This window comes from Condylura cristata, unplaced genomic scaffold (assembly GCF_000260355.1).
Source record: "Condylura cristata isolate star-nosed mole 26May11 unplaced genomic scaffold, ConCri1.0 scaffold00041, whole genome shotgun sequence".
NCBI classification, from domain to species: Eukaryota; Metazoa; Chordata; class Mammalia; order Eulipotyphla; family Talpidae; genus Condylura; species Condylura cristata.
In genome coordinates this window covers 4,501,480-4,515,893 of record NW_004567142.1, presented here as the reverse complement: position 1 = coordinate 4,515,893, position 14,414 = coordinate 4,501,480, and the positions used below count along the sequence as shown (strand labels likewise).

The 14,414-nt window shown below is 59.0% G+C and overlaps 4 protein-coding genes across 4 annotated transcripts in view; 3 read left to right on the top strand and 1 right to left on the bottom strand.

The window, feature by feature from the left end:
• Nucleotides 1–1,684: 1,684 nt before the first annotated feature.
• On the bottom strand, nt 1,685–3,086 carry FGF21 (fibroblast growth factor 21). Its single transcript, XM_004694261.1, has 3 exons — nt 2,852–3,086; nt 2,518–2,621; nt 1,685–1,975 (listed from the first exon to the last, which is right to left on the bottom strand). The coding sequence occupies exons 1-3, from the start codon at nt 3,084–3,086 to the stop codon at nt 1,685–1,687; spliced, it is 630 nt and encodes a 209-aa protein (XP_004694318.1).
• A 2,734-nt stretch (nt 3,087–5,820) lies between these two features.
• FUT1 (fucosyltransferase 1 (galactoside 2-alpha-L-fucosyltransferase, H blood group)) lies at nt 5,821–6,909 on the top strand. Its single transcript, XM_004693989.1, has one exon. The coding sequence runs from the start codon at nt 5,821–5,823 to the stop codon at nt 6,907–6,909; it is 1,089 nt and encodes a 362-aa protein (XP_004694046.1).
• A 2,400-nt stretch (nt 6,910–9,309) lies between these two features.
• On the top strand, nt 9,310–12,665 carry IZUMO1 (izumo sperm-egg fusion 1; the record flags this gene model as incomplete). Its single annotated transcript, XM_012733496.1, has 7 exons — nt 9,310–9,544; nt 10,332–10,418; nt 11,013–11,096; nt 11,307–11,407; nt 11,653–11,806; nt 12,074–12,323; nt 12,557–12,665. Coding segments are annotated over exons 1-7 (1,020 nt in total), but the record flags the coding sequence as incomplete, so codon positions are not given.
• Nucleotides 12,666–13,001: 336 nt separating this feature from the next.
• LOC105854450 (ras-interacting protein 1-like) overlaps nt 13,002–14,414 on the top strand; it is a 2,921-nt gene continuing 1,508 nt past the window's right edge. Inside the window, exons 1-3 of the mRNA XM_012733495.1 lie at nt 13,002–13,085; nt 13,355–13,495; nt 13,990–14,411. Of these exons, the coding sequence (XP_012588949.1) occupies nt 13,359–13,495; nt 13,990–14,411 (559 nt within the window). The 5' untranslated portion in view covers nt 13,002–13,085; nt 13,355–13,358. The remainder of the gene's footprint in view (nt 13,086–13,354; nt 13,496–13,989; nt 14,412–14,414) is intronic.

The window sequence follows — 14,414 nt, the reverse complement described above, 5'->3', positions numbered from 1 at the left end:
AAAAAAAGGGAGACTACCACTCTGGGGATCCCTCCGGGTCCTGGTCTTGGGCAAAGAGCAGCAGCGTCACCAGCCCCTTAGAGCCTGGAATCTCTCCAGTGACATTAGGATCAGGATGGCCCCCCAGACCACTGTCAAATCCATGTTGTAGCTGCACCCCACCACCACCCCACGGGATCTGCAGGGAGTTGAGACTGGGCTTAGTCTAGAAGCACCAAGAGGTGACATGGATCTGGGGAATATCTGTGGCCTGGGCCGGGCAGCAACCCCAGGGGAGGCTCTTCCCTCGGGACACTAACCCCTGCCCAGATGGGGAAGGGGCTTCTCCCGGAGAGCAGGCTCCGCGGAACCCAGAGTTCCGAGGCTCCGCCAGGCTGGCTGGGCCTGCGAGCACATCTTGCAGGTTCCTGCTCTGAACTGGCCTCCTCTGAATCCCGGTCGGTCGCTCCCTGGGTCCACGCCCTGTCTCACCCTCTTTGTCCCGCTGCTCCCACTTCCTGCTCTCTCTCTCTCTCTCCCCCATATCTGGGTTTCTCTGCCGGAATTGTCTCCTCTGTCTCAGTCCCTTTCCTCACGTCTCTGGTCTCCCCTGTGTCCGAGTCTGCGCCCTCTCTCGGGTCTGCGGCCACCTCTTTCTGGGCTCCGGTCTCCCTCCTCTCTCTGCGCTGGCCTGCCCTGCCGGCTGTCCCCCCTCTTTGGATCTCCGTACACCTCCCTCTGGGATTCTGCCCCCTCCCCCATGTTTCTGTCTCCCTCTCTTTGGGTCGTTTCCTCTGGAGTGGAAGCCCTTCCCTCGGACATACACTTACGTCCTATTTGACTAAGATGGTCCTCTTGCTCACGCCTGGGAACTAACAGGAGGGTGTGAAGAAGGATCCTGTGAGGCCTCCACAGCCAGATGCACCCGCACCCCAGAGGGGGGCTTGGGCCCAGGGGTGCTGCCCCGACTTGCAGGAGGCGCATTCTGTCTAGTGTCTCCATCCAGGCCGCTCCCAACCAGGAAATGGCTGGCAGAGCAACAGGGAGATGTCCCCTGTGGGAAAGAGGCGGCTTCTTGGGAGTGATTCGATGATGGTGTTTATACTCCAAAGTCCATAAAGCTACCTGGACGGAAGCGCTCAGGCTCCCAGTCTTCTTCCTGAGACTGAAACTCCCCAATTACAGCCCCTCCTCCCTCAGACCCTGGAGTCCAGATTCCTGTTCCCCTGCTCTCTTGGGACCCAGGTATCCTGGGATCCAGGAGTCCTTGCTCCATCACTGAGAACCACTCCTAGTGTGAAATGAGCCCAGAAAACGACATCTCCCATGAGGCTGTGGGCCTGCATGTCAGATATTGGGGAGGAGGCTCTGACACAAGTCGCTAACAGGAGGTGGGGGCAGAGGGAGACAGAGGGAGACAGTCCTGCTAAAGGGCGGGGATAGGTCCAGCGTCTCTGGGGTGCCTGAGAGGGGCTCAAAACCGAGGGAGAATGTGGGATCTTTAATAGCCTAGGATTGGGGGGATGGGGGGACTTTGAGGGTCAATGAAGAGGTGAAAACAGATCCCGTGTCCCCTTCCACAAACATTCACACACGCTCACGCCAATCCTCCTCTCAGACGCTTTATTATTTCAAGTTAGAAAAATAAAAATAAATAATATAAATAACCCAATAAATAGAGGAGAGTCGATAATAAACTGTGGCTTCAGGAAGTGTAGCTGGGGCTTCGGCGCTGTGAAGGCCCCACCATACTCAGAGGGTCAGAGGAGCCCACGTCAGGAGGCTTGGGGGCCCTGATCCCCGGAAGGTCTGTGGGGGCTGGGGGCAGGCCTGGCAGCGGCAGGAATCGGGCAGCTCCCCGAGAGGCCGGTTCCCGGGGTGGGGAGCGGTGTGGGGGCAGGCGGAGCGGGATGCCCAGCGCCTCTGACTGGTAAATGTTGTATCCGTCCTCCAGAAGCAGCTCCCTGAAACTGCAGGCCTCGGGGTCAAAATGGAGCTGAGGGCACAAGAACAGAGATCAGACACATGGGCTATCTCTAGCGTCCTCCCGCACACCAGGAGTCCAGCCCCAGCCCCTGGCCCGGCACACACCAGCAGAAAAGTAGGTTCTCTCTTTTGCTCCAAACACCTCCCTGCCTGCACTTCCCAGAGAGCAGCATCCAAGCTCAGGGACTACGCAAAGCTCTCCAGGGCCAGGCAGGGCTGTCTGGCTACCACCTAGGTCACGGTCACTTTAGGGCCTTGACCTAGGTGGCCCTGTACCCAGCACGAGCCAGGGTCGACCTGCCAGGCCACTGGCCATTTATAGGCCCAGTGACTTGGGGCTAGGGGACAGTGGTGTCCCAACCAGAGCCACAGTCTCCTCTTCCTGAAAACATAGGGAACAACAGTGTTTACCTCCAGGGGTTTCTGTTGGGGTTGGGGTGGGGGCAGGCCAAAGACCATAAACCTAAGCCTGACCCAGGGCCACGGTGTCTCAGAGGGGAAAAGTGATGGAAGGATGGGTGGAGGGCAACGAGGGGCATCCTAGTAGCTCACCGAGCCGTAGAGTGTCCCATCAGGCCTCTGGCACAGGAACCTGGATGTCCTCACGCCGAATATCTGAATGACCCCTGGCTTCAGGGCTTTCAGCTCCAGAAGACCTGAGGGGAGAAAGTGGCTGTGGACTCTGAGGCTCTTACCCCAGCACCCCTCTCCGTCAGTTTGAAGTCCAGGCACCCCCAGCCCCTCCTCCCTCAGACCCAGGAGTCCAGGTCCCGGCCCCCTCCTCCCTCAGACCCAGGAGCCCAGGCTTCCACCTCCTCCTTGCTCAGATTCAAGAGTCCAGGAGTCCAGGCCCCTCCCTCAGGGCCAGGCCCTAGCCCACACTCACTCTCTGCACTCCTGTGGACAGCTCCCGCCACTGCGCCGTCGGCTCTGATCTCCAGGTAAGCCTCTATCTTCTGGGCGTCGTCTGTGTAGAGGTACCTATGCCGGACTTGGCCTCCGAATTGGAGGAGGGGACTGGAGTCAGGGACAGGGTGTGCCTGGGAGGCCCCCAGCAGCAACGCGGCCAGCACAGGGACCCACAGTCCCCGGTGCTCAGACCTGGCCCCCGCCCAGTCCATCAATGGCTCAAGTCTGCAGGCGAATTCCGGGGTCTGGGCTTTGAAGTGCTGAGGGGTATAGGTTCTGCTTCAGATCCTATCTGGCTGGGAGAGCAGATTCACAGTTGCCGGTCACCTAGCTGCCTGGGCCCTCCTGTATGTGGGTTCCCAGCCAACAGCACACCCAAGTCTCTTGGGAAGGATGCAGAAGTGCCAGAATTTATATCTAGACAGACCCGCCCAATCACCTTCTCCACGCCTGACCCATGATATTTGACCCACTTGGCAGGAGCTGGGATTCCACCGTGGCCAGGTCAGCCTGAACGGATGATGCAATCAGGGGGTCCTTTCATCTGGAGACCTGGACTCTTGGCTCTGAGGATCTGATTAACTGGAACCAGGGAGAAAGTGACTGGGGGCCCAGTGTGAGGGAGGAGGAGGCTGGGATCTGAGGAAAGAGGGGGCTGGGGACCTGGACTCCCAGCTCTGAGGGAGGAGGGGCTGGGGGGGCTGGGCTCCTGGGCCTGTGGGAGGGCTGGGGGCCTGGGCCCCTGTCTGAGGGGGCATGGGCTGGGGCCTGGGCTCCTGGATCTCAGAAGAGCTTCTTTCCCCTGAGCAGTGATGTAGATGATGCCTCACTACTAGAATGTCCAAATCCCATTGGGTCAGACCCCAAGTTTCCTTGGTCAGCAGGAAAACAGCAGCTGGGCCCTCAAAGGAACTCTGGTTTCTGGGCTGTCAGCTTCTCACCTGACCAAGAATCAACCTCAACCTCCCCCAGCCCTGACCCCGGGGTCCAGACACAGAATGTCCCAGGCTCTTCGATCTCCCTGGTACAATTCTGGCGTTCCTTTCACCAGCGAAGCTACTCCAGGCCCAGATAGTAGCTCCTGGGAGAGCCAAGGAGGGGGAGTGGGAAGTTCTGACTCAGGGCTGGCAACCAGCCAGTCTCCGGAGTGGGAGGTTAGACCCAGGTGTCCTGGGAACAAGGGGGTGGACAATTCCCTGGAATCCCTCAGAGAACGGGACTGGACAGCTGGTCTCAGTGAGGAGGGGGCTTGGACTCCTGGGCCAGAGGGAGGAGGGGGTTGGGGGCTTCAAAGTCCTGACACTGTACAATTTCTGGGCAAGTCAAATGCCTGAATCTTTGACCTTGACATGTGGAAGGACAATGGTCAGACTTTAGGGCCAGGTTTGGGGGTGGGACTGGGAAGTGGCTTCCCCAGTGGAAATAACCTCAGGTCTGCAGGAGAGCTGAGATCCAGGCCTAAGCTTTGGGCCTGAGGCGCAGCCGAGTGGAGCAGGGAAGGGAAAACCTCATTCAGGCTTTCCCAGTCTGCCCTCCTCCTCCTCAGGAGAGGCAGCCTCCAGGAACTACCGCTGGAGGCTAGAACGGAGCGTCGGGCACTGGAATCCCCCCAGAAGAGAAGCTGGGGCCGGGGCTCCGGACTTCCCCGGTGGACTTGGCGGGTCGGGGACCCGTGGCCCCCGGTGGGCTGGGCCACCTTCAGGATGGAGGCGCCAGGCCCAGACCCTGGGAGCAGGGGGAGGCTTCCCCTCCGCCGCGGGAGCCGCCAGGCAAACAGGTTGTGCCTGCCCGGCCGCGGGGCCGGCGAGGATCAGCCCGCCCGCGGGGACCTGGCGGCGGCCAGGCCTGGGGCGTGGCGGGGCTCGGCGCGGGCAAGTACCGCGAGCCCAGGTACCGAGAGGGGCAGGACGACGGACCGGACTCCTCCGGCTCACGGGAGGATGCGGGCTGGGACGCAGGTAGCCGCCCCGGCTCAGCCTGGCAGCGGGGGCTCTTGGGCACGGGCGAGCAGGAGGGGGCCGGGCGCGGGCCTCCCGATCTGGGGGGGTTCGGGGGGAGACGAGAGTGGGGTGGGAAGAGAAGCTGCCACCCTATCCCCTGGCGCCGGGGCTCGGGCCTCAGAGGGGCGGGCTCAGTCTCGGAGTTACCTGGCCGGCCGGCGCAGGGCAGGGCGGAGGCTGCGATCTCAGACCGCGCCCCATTCCGTCCACCCCTGCCGGAGCCCTCCCAGCGGGTGTCGGGAGGCGGCGCAGTTAGGCCTGGGAACCTGGAGTCTGGGGTTCCGGGGGCGGCCTGGTGCAGGCCGCGGTCAGCCGCCGACTGTGGATCTGCTCCCCATCCTCCGCTCAGGTGAGTGGGATCTGCCCTGCCTGGGGCCGGGAAGCCCGGCCTGGGCTCCCGGAGGCCTGTCTCCAGCCTCTAACCTGAGGCCAGGGAAGTCTCCTCCGCCCCATCCTCTAACTCCTGCTCCCAAAGAACAAGTCCGTCAGTCAACCCTGGGCTGCGTCCTCTCGCCCTCTGCTCGCGGCAGCTTGGGTAGGCTGCACTGCGGTTGGCTGTGGTGGGGTGGGGTCGGCTGTGGTGGGGTCCCCGTGGTGGGCTCGGCCGTGGTGGGCTCGTCCTCACACTCAGGTACACATGAGGAAGGAGTTGGTGCGACTGTGGCTCACTTCCGAGAGCCTCCACCATGTGGGGGGATGTGTGGATCCTGGAACGCTGCACTATGGAAAACACCAGCTTTCATCCTCTGAAATAACAAGCCTCCTGCTTCTCCTCCCTCAGACCTAGGATGCTAATTAATACTGACCCCCTTTACTGAGCCCCTGAGTCCAAGCTCTGGCTCCCTCGTTCCCTGGCTGGGAGCATCCTGGCCTGCTCTCTGGCCTCTGACCTCGGGCACCTGGTGAGGCGCGAGTGCCTGCTAATTTGCTTTCCCCCTCTGCAGCCATGTGGGCCCCCAGCCACCGGCACCTCTGTCTGGCCTTCCTGCTGGCCTGTGCTCTCTCTGTCGTCTTCTTCTTCCACATCCACGAAGCCCTCCTTTACAGAGGCCTGGACCTTTTAGCCCTGTGTTCGTGTGGCGAGACATCCCCGGTGGCCATCGTCTGCCTGTCAGGCACGCCGAAGGCCCCCAACGCCTCCGTCCCCTGTCCCAAGCACCCCACCTCCCTCTCGGGAACCTGGACTGTCCACCCGGATGGCCGGTTCGGTAATCAGATGGGCCAGTACGCCACCCTGCTGGCCCTGGCCCAGCTCAACGGCCGCCGGGCCTTCATCCTGCCGGCCATGCACGCCACCCTGGCCCCCGTGTTCCGCCTCTCCCTGCCGGTGCTGGCCCCCGAGGCAGACAGGCGCACGCCCTGGCGGCAGCTGGAGCTCCACGACTGGATGTCGGAGGAGTACGCCCACCTCAGGGACCCGGTGCTGAAGCTCACCGGCTTCCCCTGCTCCTGGACCTTCTTCCACCACCTCCGGGAGCAGATCCGCCAGGAGTTCACCCTGCACGACCACCTGCGCGAGGAGGCGCAGAAGTTCCTGAGTCAGCTCCGCCTGGGCCGCACCGGAGACCGGCCGCGCACCTTCGTGGGTGTCCACGTGCGCCGGGGGGACTATCTGCACATCATGCCCCAGCGCTGGAAGGGTGTGGTGGGGGACCGTGCCTACCTCCAGCAAGCCATGGACTGGTTCCGGGCGCGGCACGAAGCCCCCATCTTCGTGGTCACCAGTAACGGCATGGCCTGGTGCCGAGAGAACATCGACGCGTCCCAGGGGGACGTAGTCTTTGCAGGCAATGGCTATGAAGGGTCCCCGGGGAAGGACTTTGCCCTGCTCACACAGTGCAACCACACCATCATGACCATTGGCACCTTTGGCTTCTGGGCCGCCTACCTGGCAGGCGGAGATACTGTGTACCTGGCTAACTTCACCCTGCCCAGCTCCAGCTTCCTGAAGATCTTTAAGCCAGAGGCTGCCTTCCTTCCTGAGTGGGTGGGCATTAACGCAGACTTGTCTCCTCTCGGGTTTGAGTTTTTCTAGAGATGTTTCTTCTACCCTGGCTCCCAAGGAACTCAGAGGTGTTGTAGAGCAAGGGCTCACCGATGCCCGCTCTGCATTTCTGGAGTGATTCTAGAAGGGGGGTTTGCTCTACAGAGATTGTTTCAAATGCCCTTGTTGGGCCCTTGCAGACCAGAGATCTAGCTTACCAGAGCGCTTCAGCCGAGAATCTCATGAAGGCTCGGCCACCATAAGCACAGTGTCTCACCACTGCCAGAAAGAGAGCGACCGGAGAGGCAGCCTCTGTAGCGGGGCCCCTGGGGGACAGCAGTCCCTGACTGTACAGCTGCTTAGCCCCTTGGGGGAACCACAAAGACTTCTGCAGGGAGAAGGATGGCTGCAGAAAGTCTCCCATTTCTGAAGCGAGACTTTCTAGAAATCCTGGATTACTTTAGTTTTTAAGGTCAAAGACTCAAGACAGGTGTGTGTGCAAAGATGGCTGCACACGGCATATGTTGGCTCTGAGCTTGGGGCCCCTTGTCTCATGAAGGAGTTTCCTGCTGGACATTGGGCTGCGAGGAGGGAAGGAGAAAGCAGTCATTTTCTAGAAGTTAGTCCCACAAATGAGTCCTCTGGCCTTGCAATGAGTCACAGGTGTCCCTTGCCAACCATTATCTGACCCAGAATTCACAGAACCCCTTAATGGGGCTCCTGACGAGTCGGGAATGAGAGGATCCAAAGGTTCACAGACCCCAGAACTAGGCTCAAAGTCAGGCGGGTATGCAGGATCTGACCCAGAATTGGATTCTTGACTGATTTCAGGAGTTCCTTGACATTTTTTAAGCGTGAAGAGACTTTTTTTTTTTTTGTATAGAGCTGGTGTGTAGGCCAGAGGTATGGGAAGTGGGAAATGAGAGGATTCATCAGAGACAAGGTGGGGAGCAGAATGGGTGGATCCAGTGAAACACATTGCTAAGGGAGCAGAGGTAAGACAGGAGAGATCCACCACTACTTGAGGGCCAGCTCCCCTGCCAGGGATTGAACCCAGCTGCATAGGTGACAGTGCTGAGATTCAACACCTAGGCCACCAGGGAAGCCCAGGAAGACACTTTTATTATGGTCAATTGTTCTCATCTTCCCTAAACGCCCATCTAAAGTATCTGACATCCTCCCCCCCCACATCTAGTCTTCTCAGGGAGTTTCAGAAAACCCTTCCTTACTGGGCTCCCACAGGTCAGGGGAGGAGGTATGTATTAAAATGTCCATAGATCAACCCTGTCTCTGCAGGTTTTTTGGTTTTTTTTTTTTTTTGAGTCTCGTGTACTTGTGTGAGCGATTAAGAGGAAAGCTGCTGCATTTCCAGGGACTCATTACTCAGGTCTGCAGGTACTGGCCCTGCTCAGACCTTGGCAGCCTTTTGTGTGCCAGGAGTTTTTCTAGTCACCTGTTTCAATCACGCAGAAAGATAAAAAGAGAGCATTTACGACTTAAAGCCCTGAAACCCAGATCCTTTCGCTGGGACCCTCTGTACTGGTCCCCTTTCCTGTGGGATTTTGGCATCCAGCTCCAGACACCGGGGAGAGAAGTTGCAGTGGGGAGTGAGCCAAGAGTATACGTCTGGAACTACATTTCCCATAAAGATGTGGGCTGCTGCTATAATCAGGTAGGATTACCCTAAGGAGAGACCACAGAGTCTTCTGGGAGTCGTGGTCCTAGGGCTAGAAAGGGCTGCTCCCCGCTTCTTTGTGTCTGGACGCCAGGGTTTCTGGGCGTCTGGCCGGAAGTCTGAGTCCTCGCGCTCTGCATGGGGAGGAAACTGAAGGTCAGAAGCCCATCCCTGGGCTGTGGAAACCAGCGCAGACAGGGTACTTCCCCTTGAGTACACGCTAGTGAAGTTCCACACTGAAGAGGCGCCCCGCTCTGTGACGTCGAGGAGCGATAGGCGGGGCCGCCCTTCGGTTGGTCCAATCAAATCGAGAGTCTTGGGATTCTGGGCGGGGCCAAGGAAACTCCGGGAATTTATCTCTGGGGAATTCGGGCTCCGCTTGCGAAGCAAAACGGTGGCGACAGTGGGAGATCCTAGCACCTAGGCGAACAATGACCTGACCCCAGTGCAAAAGCTCTTTATACCTCGCAACCAAACTCCCCCTTCCCCCACCCCCCCAAATTCTTTAACTTCGTTCGGGGGAGAAAGCAGTTGTCCTCTCTAAAAGCCCTCCGGACCTGGGTTCGGCTCTCGAGCGCACCCTAGTGTTGGAAGGAAGGACAGTCGGGAGCAAGGCGGCGCAGCTGCCGTTGAAGGTGCATCAGGACTCCTGGGTTTACGAGCGGGTGGGGGCCTGGGCCAAGCAGAAGGGTTTCTCTCCGTTTAGCATTCACTTCTCAGTTTGGAGCCAGACGATCCTCCCTGGGGGTCTGCACGGAAGCCACCCTCTGGCCGCAATGGGGCTGAGGCTTCCCCTCCTGGTGGCGGCGCTGGCCAGCTGCGCGCCTTCTGCCTCCGGCTGTCTCATCTGTGATCCGAGGGTGGAGGCGGAGATAAAGTTCTTGACGTCAGAGTACCTGCCTACACGCATGAGTTCAAAGGCAGTGAAATCATTTATGGATAAGTTCACAAAGGAAGTGAAGTCTTTCAGCCAAGTGCGCCTCCCGGATGGCCCCTATCTGGGGATCCTTGGTGAGAGAGAGCAGTGCAAAATCAGACCCCTGAGACCAATGAAAAGAAAAATCTGGGAGTAGGATTATTGCTGGGTGCAGGGAGCAAAGGTGGAGGCTCACTCTCCCAAGTTCTGGGAGTCGAAAATTCCAGATTTCTCCAAGGCTAGCAAATACTGTGTTATCCTTCCCCTTATTTGCAATTTTGTGTATAAAAGGACACACACTCCCTCCCCGCCCAGGGAACTGGTGTGTAATTCCTTAACCAGGCCTATCCTTGTTAGTGACTCCAAGGGTATTGTGATTTCTAAGATTAGGTGCCTGCCCAGAAGACAGTAATGCTGGAATCTGGAGTACTGTCTCCCCCCCCACAGATGAACCCACAATGGAAAAGGTAGTCTTCAAGTTTCTGAAGGATGTGAAAAACATAATAGCGAGTGGAGAAACTGGTAAATTTGTGGAAGGGGCAGGAGAGGAGGGGTCCCAGAATCTCCCAGGAATGTGTTTGCTGGTGACACCTGGTTAGACTGGATGGCCTGGTAATGGCTGTGGAGGCAGACTGTCTGGCTTTAAATTTCAGCCCTGCCCCTTCCTCCCTGGAGAGAGGGAGTTCATGGTTCCCTCGTCTCTAAAATGGCGATCATAGTGAAATTTCTTCATCGCATTTGCTGCTTACCTGGCAGCCAGCACTACATGAAGTGGTCATTCAGTTTCCCTGTCCTGATGTGAGAAGGCTCTGCAGGCAGGGGCCAGACCTCCTGGACCTGGGGCGGGGGTGGGGGCCTCTGCCACATCCTGCCTCTTCCCAGATGAGTTCTTCGAAAAAGACATCTTTGGGATGTTGAACCAGGCAAAGCTGAACTTTGCCAACATGACGGCTGAGTTCCAAAGCAAAGGTGAGGGCAGGTGGGAGTCTGGGGCCTCGGTCCCTTTGTTCCACAACCCACGGGTCCCTGTCCCCAGCCCTTTGCCTTTCTGAGCTTGGTCCTTCCTTGGCCACCGCCCTTTCCTCCCTCAGACCCATGGGTCTAGGCACCCAGGGCCTCCTTCTCTCGGACTTGGGTAAACCCCAGCTCCAGCCTCGCCCTTTGGCTCCGCTCTCATTTCCTTTAACTTGCTAACCTGACTCTCAGTTCTTTATTTTTCCCAAGGCTTATGTCCCAACACTTGTGGTGAGTTTGGATTTTGGAAGATGGTTCTCTGTCCCTCATCCCGACTTCAATGAGTACCCAGCTTCCTCCTTCTGGGTCTCGGTATCTCTTCATTCTGGTATTTCTTCTGCACCTCGAACTTCTTGGGAAATGGGTCATAGTCTGTTTGCACTTTACCCATCTGTGTTACATCCTGCTTGGTACTGGCTGTGCCCAGAGCTGCCCCTGGACTGACAGCCTCAGGATTCAGTTCCTGGCCCCCACACAGCCTTGGCCCTTTTAACCTCCTTTTAACCCTGCCTTTTAGTGGATGAACAAGCCTTGACTCTGCCCCTTCAGGTACCATGTTGCAGGCTGTGACCCAGTGCAGTAAGTGCGAGAAGGAGATTCGCACTTGCGAAAAGAAAGATTTAATCTGCGCGGGTGAGTGAGAGGGCTTGGTGCAGGAGTCAGGGAGAGTTGAGTCTAGAGAAGGAGGGAGGGAGACTGGAGACTGCAACAAGAAAAGGCAGGCCCGAGATCAAATGGAATTGTTCCCCCAAATCTAGACCTCAAGCTCAAGGGGTTACAGAGGCCTGTAGAATTCAGGAGTTGGGGGAGGATCAAGAATGGTAACCCCCTCCCCATTCCCAGATCGCACCATGAACGTTCATGAGACAGACGACTTGAACTTGGACTGTGAGATGAACTGGCATAAACTTTCTCAAGGCCTGACGCTTTACAGATTTTTTAAGGTGAGTCCCTCCAACTCCTGGAATCCAGCAGGTCCCCAGGGACCCCTGGCCCCTGTATCCACCTGCCGGTACCACAGACCCCATCACCCCATTACCTAGGTTTGGATTTACTGACCCCCAACTCCCCCAACCCATGCCCTCTGGACTCCCATCTCTCCCTACTGAGGCCCTGCGATTTCTCCCTCCCTGTACACCCCCAACTCCTGAATTTCCAGGCCTCTCTGACCCCTTGAGCTTGGGTCTAGGTTTGGCCAAACAACACTGAGACCCTGGAGTCCCAGGGGAAACACTCGGTTCTGACCAAGTACTGGGTGGAGCCGCAGGATGCAGGCACTTACCGCTGCGAGCTGGGCCTGGTACAAAACCGCACGGCCTCAGTCATGTTCTTTCGCGTCCACGGTCAGTGCTGGGGAGTTGAGAGAAGTTTGGGAGTTAGGGTCCTGGGGGCGTGGGGGCTGGCTTCCTTTGGGGGCGTGGCTCTGGGTGTGGCTTCTGCCCTGGGCGTGGCCTCAGCCGGAGTGACAGGCTGCCTTTTCTGGGTGTTCGGCCTCCGTGCAACTGGAGGCAGAGCCTGGGTCCTGGGGTGGACTGGGCTGCAGAGGACTTGCCCTGGACAGAGAGGGACCTTCGTCCCTCCTGGGACTGCTCCCTTTCTCCTTCTGTCAGTGTTGCCCAGCAAAGTCAATGTGGAACATCCAGTAAACGTCGAATTCACAGACTCGGAGTACTGGGAAAATGAGGAGGTTGATCAAGGCCCCTTCCAGGAGGAGGGTCCCCAGCAGCCGTCCAGCGCCAACACCACCACCGACGTCCAGATCCCGCCGTTGTCTCAGTCTCCGAGGCATATTCTGAGAAGCCGTTTGCTAGGGCTGCTGGGCTGGAGCGCTATGGCCTTGGTCGCCAGCATTGCCATCGCGTGAGCTGTCCTCAGAAAAGGCCGGGCTTCCCTGCCTACCTGAGGTGGAGGGGGTCTGGGAGCTCTGGAACTCAAAGCTGGGCTTCCATTCCGAACCAGATTTCGGAAACAAGGTGGGGCTTGCTTCCCAGGGCGGAGCTTGGCTAGTTGTTGGAGACCCGTGGAGAGAGGGTAGGAAGGTGTGCCTCTCCCTCGGCGGACACCTAATCTGGCTCCCCTATTTGTACCCCCAGGATACTTTACTTTCACTCTGGGAAGGTGAGCCATTTCATAAAGGCTTCCCTTTTTGGTGGTGACAGTGGCCATAAGAAGAAACATGAGGTTTCAAAGAAAAAGAAAAAGAGAAAATTAAAGAAAAATAAAAAATTATCTCATTAAGTATCTGACTCATTTTTCTGGACTGATTCTCACTTTTGTTTCCCTGAGAGGACAGCGCTAGGGTCGGTCTCCTGTCTGAAGGAGGAGGTGACAGGAAACAGGTCTCCCCCCTGAGTCCTCCAAGGGAGCAACTAGTTGTGATGTAATTCCAGAATCAGGGATCAGGCAGAGCCAGCCCTACCAGGTCTCCTCCCCCCAGGCCCAGTCCCCTCACAGGACGCCCCCTCCCCGCTCTTCCTGCCGGGCTTCCTCTTGCCTTTTCCTGTCCCCCACCCAGTGCTGGCAGCTGGGGCAGAGGCAAAGGCCGAACAGGAGCCGTGGGGTCGGGAAACCAGCCCAGGCCAACGGCGCCAGCCCCTGGGTGCTGCTGGGACCTGAAGCAGGGTAAGAACAGGGGATCCCAAAGCCCACTCCTCCCTCAGACCCCGGAGACCGTCCCCAGCCACCTGTCCCGGCGCTCAGGAGTCCAGCTCCGCATCCTCTCCTCCACCCGGACATGGGGAGCCGGGAGTCTGAGCCCCTGCCCCTTCCTGCCGGCCTCTTACTCAGAAGCTCAAGTCGCTGAGGAAGGCTGCTGGCTGGGGGCTCTGGTGCTCAGGCCTGGTCTACCCACCCCACCACTCGAGCCTTCAGGAGCGGTGGTCTTCCCGTAGGGCCATGCTATCTGGCGAACGGAAGGAGGGCGGAAGCCCCCGCTTTGGGAAGCTCCATCTCCCGGTGGGTCTGTGGATCAATTCTCCCAGGAAGCAACTGGCCAAGCTGGGGCGGCGCTGGCCCAGCGCTGCCTCTGTCAAGTGAGTGCCCTCCTGCCCTGGCCCCCCTGGCCCTGAACAGGGCAAGGCCAGGAACCCCCAAATAGGTTGCCTCTGGCTCCCGTGTGGATGGGGCAAGGGAGCTGGTGAACAGGAAACAGAGGACCACAATATAAGACTGGATGGGGGGAGTGCTGGACCTGGAGACGGGCATGGGCCGGACAGTGTCGGAGATGAGGACGCCAAGGGATGGAAGTCAATTCACCTTCCTTCCTGTCGCGCCTTCTCACCTCTTGGAATTTCCTCAGTGGGACTTGCCTTTACTTATTTTGTTTTCTTTCTCTCTTTGCCTCTGGCCTTTTCCCCTTCCCCCATCTCTCTAATTCTGTGTCCCTGAACCTTCTGTGGGTATCTGCATCCCTCCTCTGGCTCTCTGCATCCCCTCTTTCTCTGGGCCTCTGCCCACCTCTTTCCTCCTCTCATCCGCCTCCTGTCTCTCCCGCATCTCCCGCATCTCTGCTCCCCGTGCCCCCCAGGTCTTCATCTTCCGACACGGGGAGCCGAAGCAGTGAGCCGCTGCCCCCGCCGCCGCCTCACGTGGAGCTGCGGCGAGTAGGTGCGGTCAAAGCCGCTGGGGGCGCCTCGGGGAGCCGCGCCAAGCGCATCTCTCAGCTCTTTCGGGGCTCGGGGACCGGGGCCACGGGGTCCGGCGGCGCGGGCGGCCCCGGGACTCCGGGGGCCGCGCAGCGCTGGGCCAGCGAGAAGAAGCTGCCGGAGCTGGCGGCGGGTGTGGCCCCCGAGCCCCCACTGGCCACCCGCGCCACGGCGCCCCCGGGGGTCCTCAAGATCTTCGGCGCCGGGCTGGCGTCGGGCGCCAACTACAAGAGCGTGCTGGCCACGGCGCGCTCCACGGCGCGCGAGCTGGTGGCCGAGGCGCTGGAGCGCTACGGGCTGGCCGGCA